Source organism: Gavialis gangeticus, unplaced genomic scaffold, assembly GCF_001723915.1.
Source record: "Gavialis gangeticus isolate Ggan-Ray unplaced genomic scaffold, GavGan_comp1, whole genome shotgun sequence".
Lineage (NCBI taxonomy): Eukaryota > Metazoa > Chordata > Crocodylia > Gavialidae > Gavialis > Gavialis gangeticus.
In genome coordinates, this window is record NW_017729025.1 from 41,990,723 (window position 1) to 41,999,830 (window position 9,108).

At 45.0% G+C, this 9,108-nt stretch overlaps 1 protein-coding gene across 1 annotated transcript in view; it reads right to left on the bottom strand.

Annotated features, from left to right (window-relative positions):
• TTC8 (tetratricopeptide repeat domain 8) overlaps positions 1 to 9,108 on the bottom strand; it is a 74,415-nt gene that overhangs the window by 55,449 nt on the left and 9,858 nt on the right. The window contains exon 2 of the mRNA XM_019518680.1: positions 7,434 to 7,554. Coding sequence (XP_019374225.1) covers positions 7,434 to 7,518 — 85 coding nt within the window. The 5' untranslated portion in view covers positions 7,519 to 7,554. The remainder of the gene's footprint in view (positions 1 to 7,433; positions 7,555 to 9,108) is intronic.

The following is a 9,108-nucleotide window of genomic DNA, read 5'->3' on the forward strand; positions in this document are numbered from 1 at the left end:
CTTATGCCTAACAAACTACAGAAAAACTTTACTATTTTACTATGTAGACACATTTTGTGGAAATTTTTCTGCATGTGTGAGACTGTCAGACAGTCCTGCTCCAGCTGTGAGGACCATTCAGCATCCAATCAGTTAGGTGAAGAGAGAGAAACTCTGGATGGAGCAATCTGCCCTTGTCTTGGAACAACAGGATAAAAAAAAACAAGAGGAAAAGGATGCAGTCCAAGCTGGGTAAGTGCAGGAAATCTTAGAAACAGGGTGAGCTGGACTAGGCTGGGTTTAGCAGAAGGATCTGTGACCAGTCCTGCTTATGACCTACAGAATTAAGGGTACAGGAGGGAAAGCATACAACAGAGTATTTCACCACAGTAGCAAAAAAGCACCCAATAGAAGTAATGGACTGAGGCTGGAACAGAAGATTTGGTACTTCCCTTTAAGCTTTGCCTCAAATAGATGTGTTCACAGACACCCCATACAGAAAACGTGTCAGGGAAAGCAACATCCTTGATTTCACACTTAAAGGACTCTGATAGGACCCTGCTTATACAGCCTGCTGCCACTGGAGGCTGGGAAAAAGAACTGCAGAGAGGTGAACTCAAAGGCAAGTACACCAACTCCATCATCAGTGTACCTCCTTGTGGAGACCAGAGGATCTGGGGCCTTTGTGCTTTTTATATATAACATATGGGTGAATATATCTATGACTACCTGATTACCAGCCTCAAATACATTAGAAAAAACTAGAGGTGCACCAATACGTCAGTCCAATATCAGACTGGCACCAATATAAAGAAAATTGACTGCATCGGAAATCAGGTTTTTTTGCCAGCTAAGTGCCTTGTGCAGCTATACAGCTGCAGTGCAGCAGATAGGCCAGGGACAGGCAAAATATAACCCGCGGGCTGCATCCAGACTGCCAGGCCTTTCTATCCAGTCCACGGGGCACCTAAACAATTTAGAAAATGTCTATTTATCTGCTCCTGACTCCTGTCAAAGATGACAGGAGCCAGGGGCAGTAGGACCCAGGGGAAGCCGGCAGCACTGACCAACAAAGCCAGCCCGGCTCTGCGCCATTCCCAGTCCCCTCACCGGGAAGTGTCTGCCTGCCCTGGCTCGCACCACTTCCCTGCATGTGGCCGCCCGCCTCAAGCACCACGTGGCCGCAGCTGCATCACCAGGCCACAGGAGCATGGCCCGTGCAGGTACCCCAGGGCTGGAAGCAGGAGGGAGTGAGGGTGCGCATGTGTCTCTGCAGTGAGGGAGGGGGAGAGAGACAGAGAGAACAAGGAGGGAGAGACTGTGGGGGGGGAGGGTGTGTGTGTGTATGTATTCATAGGGCAACTCCCACACATGCACCCCACATGCACCTTGCACTGCCATACTTGCAGACCCCCACACCCCCTCACACAGCCCAGCCACCCTCCCCCCCACACAGTCCCCCACAAACCCCATACCTACCCACACTCCACATATCCACACACACACACACTCCATCACCCCACACTCATATACCCACATCCTCCCCCACATACGCACACACTAACAGCCCCACACAAGCAGGGGTGACTGGTGCCTCCTGAGTGTGTGTGGGGGGGTGCACAATTTGTAAGTGGGCCCAGGGGTGGGCCAAGAGCCCCATATCTACTCCTATACTTTTGTGCTGTGGCTTAGTGCCACCCCCCCATGCTGCCGGCCCGCATGGCAAAAAAACTGCCCCATCCTGAGTGTGCCCCCCAACCCTTATGTCCCTCCTACCAGTTGCCTATGCCCACAAGCCTATACACATGCCCCCCTCCCCCAGTATACAAGAGTAAGACTTCATTTTAAGCCATTGCATATTGTCTGTGTACAGTACACAAACATATGTATTTGTATATATTACACAAACACAAGACAAAAATATTTTTAAAAATCAAATTAATGAATGTTGTAGATGTTTGATTTTTAGAATATAATTTTGTGTTTTTCTGGTTCTGAGGTGGCAAAACTCCTTGCTGAAAGGAGTATTTCTGGCAGCAAGGGGAGGGACTTCTGGTGGCAAAAGTCAGGGGTTTGGGGGGGGGGGCAGACTTCCGGGCGCAAGATGGTGACCAGGGCGCAGGGCACCTCTCAAAGGGTGGGGCTACCAATGTGGCCCTTGACAGCTTGCCAAAACTCCGTAAGCGATCCTCCACCTGAAATAATTGCCCACCCTTGACACAGGCGGTAAGGAGCACAGCCCGACAGTGTGGAGATCTGCATCCAGCTGGTAAAGTCTACTGTGGTGGAACACAACAGATCGAGGCCTCCGCGGTGAGGGAGAGAGTGGGGCTGTGGTTGGGGCAGGCACTGCCCAGCCAGGGCAGAATGGAGTACAGGACAAAGCCACAGCTCATCCTGGGGGCACGGGGAATGGGGGAGGAAGGGCGGCTCCTGCTGCTGCGTGCACCCCGAGAAGGCATGGGGGGCATGTGCCCCCTGGATCTGTGTAGGGCAGGGTGGGCTACTGCTGTGGGCTGGGACTGGAGCTGGGCTGGGCTCTTCCTGGTGGGGGCTGGACCAGACTGACACACTGGGAGGGAGGGTTGAGGGGACTACGGAGAATTTTGGGGTGACTGTAGCAGGGCACAAGCAATATGTGTTTTAATACATCCAGTTGTAAAGTAATGCATCTAAGAACAAAGAGGGGGACACTATTCTGGAAAGCAGTGACTCTGAAGAAGATCTGGTGGATAATCACCTACACATAAATTCCTAATATAATGTAGTAAAGGAGATAATGAAATGTTGGATAAATAAGCAGGGGAATATCAAGTGGAAGAACAGACAATGCACACCATTCTGCCTTCCCAGAAACAAGGAGCATGAAGTGTGCAAGAGCCTATGAAGGGGAAAAAAAGATTTTTCTAGAGATATGGAATTTTAAGCTTGCTCTCACCTTCCCTTTCCTACTCAGCCAAAAGCTATAATTTTAACCCTTTTTCAGATGAATTGTCAGCAGCTTTTGACTATTGAGCCAAAAACCGAAACTGCAGCTGCTGCTAAAGACTAGACTTCATTGGAAATCTAGGATTTTGAAAAAAGCTAAAAAGAAAAGTCTACAGGGCTGTGAAATAGGAGAGAGACCAAGAGCCAGTAACAAAACGCAAAGTTGTGAATGACAGACTACCTTGATTAGTGGAACATCAAGACCATCAAGAAGGAGAGAGATTGCTAACACTTGTGGAGGGAAGAGAAATTTGCAAGTCAAGTGGATTATAATAAGCACCGATTCCCTCAGTGACGCCTGAATAGAAATGCCATTACTTCTATTCTGGGCATAAAATCAACTAGCCCATGTCAAACACTCCCCAATTCTGAACAGTTAATTTATTTGGAAAGGATGCATCTGGTATGGGAGTAAATATGGTAGTCAGAGTTGTGCACTGGTGCCCCTGTTACTGTACAGAAACTCTGTATAATTGTTGTGATCAAAATTCAACAAGAAAGTTGATAATGTTAAGAAAAGAGCCATGAGGTTGAAACATATGCCTTATAGTGAGAAACTTTATGAGCTTGCAAAATTCAGAATAAATAGAAGAATAACGAGCTACTTGACCAAAATCTTTACGTACAGTAAAAGCTCCATTATCTGGCATCCCCCATTCCTGGGTTAATTGAGCGGCTGGTTAACTGAGCGGCCCAAATTAAAATATGCTGGTTAACTGAGCGGCCCGAACAGGTGTACTTGCCTGTTTGGGCCGCCACTTCTCCCGCTGCATCCAGGGTGTCGCTGACCCTCCCGCAGCATTGCCGACCCCCCTGAGGGCCCTGCAGGCCCCATGAGACAGGGAGGCGGGCCCCACACAGCCTGTCATGCCCCCAGGCCATGGGGATTCAGTGAAACTGGAAGTGCCATGGTGGGCACTTCTGGTTTCACTTTGCCTTACAAGCCAGCATGCCGGTTAATATAGTATGCTAGCTTGTAAGGTGCCAGTTAATGGAACTTTTACTGTATTTACATTAAGAATAGGAAATTGAAGTAGAGGGAACTTCAGTCCAGCTTACAAAGGTTTAATAAGAACTAACAGCTGGAATCTGGAGTTAGACATATTTTCCAGGTACAGACATTACACTGTTACTGGTATAAGTGATCAGAAATCAGTCTATACCCATAACAGAACAGAAGTTCGGCACACAGATTAGCCTCACCCCGCAATAAAAGGTGAATCTCTGTTCTGTTTGTTACTGATCTAAACTATGCCGCTTACAGAAAATTGTGTAACTTAGATCAAGTCTGCCTCTAGCTTTTTTAAACATTTGTACCTAGCCATTTTAGACTAGAAATAAGGACTGTTCTTGTAATCATGAGCTGAATTAACTATTGGAACAATTTGGCAAGGACTGTTTTTTGTAAAAAATATATGTACTATACTGTCTGTTATACAGTTCAAAGTAAGACTATCATAATGGCTCCCTTTTGGCCTTGAAATCTATCAAATACCACCCAGCAAATTACTTTCTTCTTAGTCCCCATTTCAACTGTAGAGTGACTACATTTTTCCAGAATGTCTTATTTCTCAAGAATACCCATCTGTATCCAACTATTTTTCTTGGCAGAAAGTCTCCACCTCAGAGGGCCACACAAATCTAGTGCAGGTCTCTAAATTTTTTTTACACTTGAGACAAATACATTTTAGACTATCATCATATATGAGCTCAATTTTGGTACTGCCTAATTTTTGGCATGTAACCAAGCATGAAACTCAAATATTTATGGGGCTCACATGTTTTGTTCTGACCTCTGTCTGGTTCTTACCTACCCTTTCATCTTGTGACTCAGAATTGGGCCTTTTGGGAAATTATAAAAGACAGATTTATGTCAATACTAGACAGACAGAGATATTGGAGAAGCACTTAAAATGGACATTGACTCCTCATTGACAAAGGAACTGGTAAGAAAACAAAATGTGCTGTGCAGAAGGCACTAGGAAAAAGCCTATAACAGGATGTTCTTTCTCCATTACTGAGGTGCTAGGGTAGCAAGGGGTGAAGGTTGTGGGCTCACCCGTGTCTTGCTTCACCCCTCCATGACTCTGTAACAGAACCAGCCATCAACTTGCCAAATGAAAGCTAAATACTGAAGGCTCTAAAGCACCTGAGTCAGAGGGGCTGCTGGAACAGAGTGCTGATGGTCTGAAGAAGATGGCAGAGGCCTGAAAGTAGCAGAAAGTGGAGAAGTGATGCAGTGCAATGGAAGTACTTCAGTTGTGAAGGACAATTTTGATATAATGTATGGTAAGTCAGATTGCTGTGGGACTAGCAGGGGTAGAGGACAACTGACCGGGAAGTCCAGGCTGGACAGCCAAATAGGAGGCTTAAAAATTAACTAGCAAAGAGCGTTGGGGACCAGCTTATATATAAAAGAAAGCCTCATTGGTCAGAGCACAGAGGCAGACAAAATGTGCCCAGAGAACAGAGGCAGATGAAATCTGTGCTTAGACCAACATGGCTATAGCCTAGATTCCTGAAACATGGAAGATATTGAATGTTGCCATTCGAAATGGAAACTTCACAACGTGAAGAAGAAAAAAGCCAATATTAATAATTTGCCCTAAAATTTTAACATCGAGTTTATGCCCGCCCCCCCCTCCCCCCAGCCTGCCTGACATCTGATACCTACAGGTAAACAACCTGCCTTTGTCTCCTGCATCTCCTCTACATTTGCATTCTTGCAGAACAACTAAGACTGGCTTTTTTCATACCTGAGAGTTTTCTGGCCATCTTTAATTTCTCTCTCCATTTTTAATTTTTTTTCTCCTGATGCAGGACGTGTGTCCAAAAGCTTGTAAATAACAACTTTTTTGCAACTATTTAGTTGGTCTAATGCAGATCCAAAGATCTGGCCCACCAACTGATTGAATCCAGCCAGCGGCCACCCCTACAATGCTCCACATGGAGCCAAGCCATGCCCGCTTCTGTGCAGGGCAGTTCACGCTGCACTCCTGCCCTGCACCTGCCAGATAGCACCATGCCAGCCCCAGTCCTGGCCAGCAGATACAGCTTCCTGGTGGGGCTGCTCCCAATGCAGCTGCCTGGGTGCTGCTCAGCTCCCCGCAACTCCAGCAGCTCTGCCCCTCTTCCTCTTGCCCCTGCTGTGCCACCCCAGGCAGAGAGGGAAGCTGGTGCTGGATGGCTTTTGCCCCAGCATGCTGGGCTCCAGCTTCCGCCCACTTTCTACCCAATCTGCCCACCTAACATGATGAGCAGACACCTGCAGGTCACCAAGTGGGCAGAAGGCAGCCAAGAAGTGGAGCCCTATGCACCCTGGAATTGCTGGCCACAGCTTCCCCCAGCTTGAAGCCATGCAGCAGGGGCAGGAGGAGCTGCTGAGGTAGGAGTAGCCAAGCCCTGCTGGGAAGCTCTGTATGCTGTCCAGGGCTGGCAGACATGGGCAGAAGTGCAGCACAGGCTGCCCCAGGCAGGAGCAGGTGGGGCTTGGCCCCTGCACCACATTGCCCTGGCAAGTTCTGCTGCATATGTCCCTTTGTCCTTTCCTTCCCTCCCTCTCCTGATCCTGGACCCACTCCCAAGATGTAGCACACAGACAGCCCTCCACACGCACACTCACCCACCGAACACACACACACCCACCCAACACACACCCACACCTTCCTGCCCCCAACACCATACGCACCCCCATATATACATCCCCCCCAATATATAAGAGTAAGACTTTATTTTGAGCTATTATACAATCACCTCAATATATGTTACAAAAAAACCAAAAATCAGGACAAAAAATAAATTTAAGTAAAAATAAAATATGTTTTAGTATCTGATTTTTTTTATCTATAATTTGTTAAAATGATATCTTCTAAAAGATTTTGTGTGCGCAGCCTTTAACAGTTCACCAAAACTCATTTAGTGGCTCTCCAGCTGAAATAACTAACTGTCCACCTGTGGTTTAGGGCATATGCCCCTTCCTGTATCTCACAATGATGAAATTAAGAGAAGTGGTACAGTACTGACAAGAAAAGGATTAAACTTCCGGGCTGGGGGAGAGGGCTAATAAAGTACCACTTGTTTGAACTCTTGACTTGAAAATGGATTTTTGCTTTAACTGAAGAGCCCAGGTACCAAATCAGGTACATACAGTACACTCCACATCTATGGTCCACCCACAGGACAGACTAAAGCACTGATTTGGAAGATTCATCCTAATGTATACTATCCTGCTTAAAATATGTGGGCTCTTTAGAACTCCAGTTTAATTACTGTAACAAAGATTTTATTCTACTTGGATCCAGCATGTCTTAAGTAATGACATTTTTATTGATGCCCACATAGAGCTGTGGTAGCACCTGAAAGCTAATGCCAGGTCAGTGCATTTATGTGCAATCAGCTATTAGAGGAGTCTTGCCTTAAGAAACTTGAGCTATTTTAATACATTTATGTGAAAGCTTTGTACTTACGTGCAACTTGAGCAATGGCATTTTCATCAAGTATCATCTCTGCTATCCCCTCCTGATCCACATCAATTTCATCAACATAAACCATTTCTGTTAATGCTCGTGTCTTAAGACTCCAAGCAGCCTAAATGAGATTGAAGAAGCAAGCACATTTTAAACAATGGGGGGAAAGCATTCCATTTCAACAGGTTTTTAAAAATGATTTAATCCCTTAAAATATTATACTTTAATTTCATTGCTAATTCAGGGGACAGAATTTTGTGACCTATGAAAGATTAGGGCTGGTCTTAGACAAAAGCAATTGCTTGAAGTTCCATGGTTTTGAAGACCTTTCAGACCCCAATTCAAATCAGCAACTGACAAATTCCTCTTATTTACATCACACTGAGTTGCAATGAAAAACATTATCAAGTAAGACAATTTAACATGCTAAACCACAAGCACTTACAACATTACCCAATGTGTACTTTGGACCTTCCTTCTTAAAAGCCACCCATCACTCCTTGCTTCAGAGTATCAGCACTAATACATGTGTACATCTATAGCGATACTAAAGCTAACAAACAGCACAACACTACTGTAGTACTGGATGACAAACTAGACTGCCAAATGACTTCAGTAAAGATCTTGGCAGATTGTATGACAGGCCTGAATGTCAAGTACGATCCTGAAGTAACTATATGAAGAACTCAATGTAGACTTGTTTCATCTATTGAATCAGAGCAGCAAAAGCTTTACTGGTTATACAGCAATGCTGGAGAACCAAGAATGCAGATACAATTGCTTTCTGGAAAAGTTAATATACGTTTAATGGATTTATAAGCCTAGGGTGATAGAGGGAGGTTGCGAAATCATTCACTGAACTTCTTTCAGACATAGAACAGGCTACCATAATGACTCATTATAAAAATTAGGTGAGCCATGGCACTCTACCAGAGAACACTGTTTTAATGTTTGCAAAACAGATACCTCAATTAGATACAGTATGTTGATTCTTTACCTAACGGATAATAAAGGTCAAACACACGGAAACATTTACTTTTGAATCCAGAGATAGAAAAGGATCCTATAAGAAGGACTTGTTAGTTTGGACCATACTGTAAAAAGATCCCAAATCAGGGACACTTATGATCATGCAAGCATGTGCCTTCACATGTGCATCATAACATGTCTGTGACAACAGAGGCTGTCTAAATAGAAAAAAATTAGACAACTAGCCCACCTGCTCAGCTGTAACTAGAAACTTTTCCTGTAGTCAGAAGAAAAAGGAAAAGACCAGGATAACTTGAATCTAGTTGTCAAATAGAATCAAAAAGTGTTTTTTTTTTTAAATCTTGGTTCTTAACACATGGTTTTACTGACAACCTTTAATTAGCACCCAGATTTTATATTTAAATGTTTATTTCATTCTTTAAATTTTATCATGAACCTCTAAGCAAAGTTTTCATTTGCATTATCTCACAGAACTTTAAAGTTTGTGAAGATGCCTATGTGTGTGTTGTATCCTGTCCAACAGCCCCCCAGTACTCCCCCCCCCCCCCCAAAGGACTTCAAAATGGCTGCAAAGGCAAGCAGAACTAGTGCTCTCTAGCTGGTAAGCTTGAGAACAGGAATCCTTGCATGCCTCTCAGCCTTCAGAGGCTCCTGGTACACTGTCTAAAGCAGCGCTGGCTCAAGC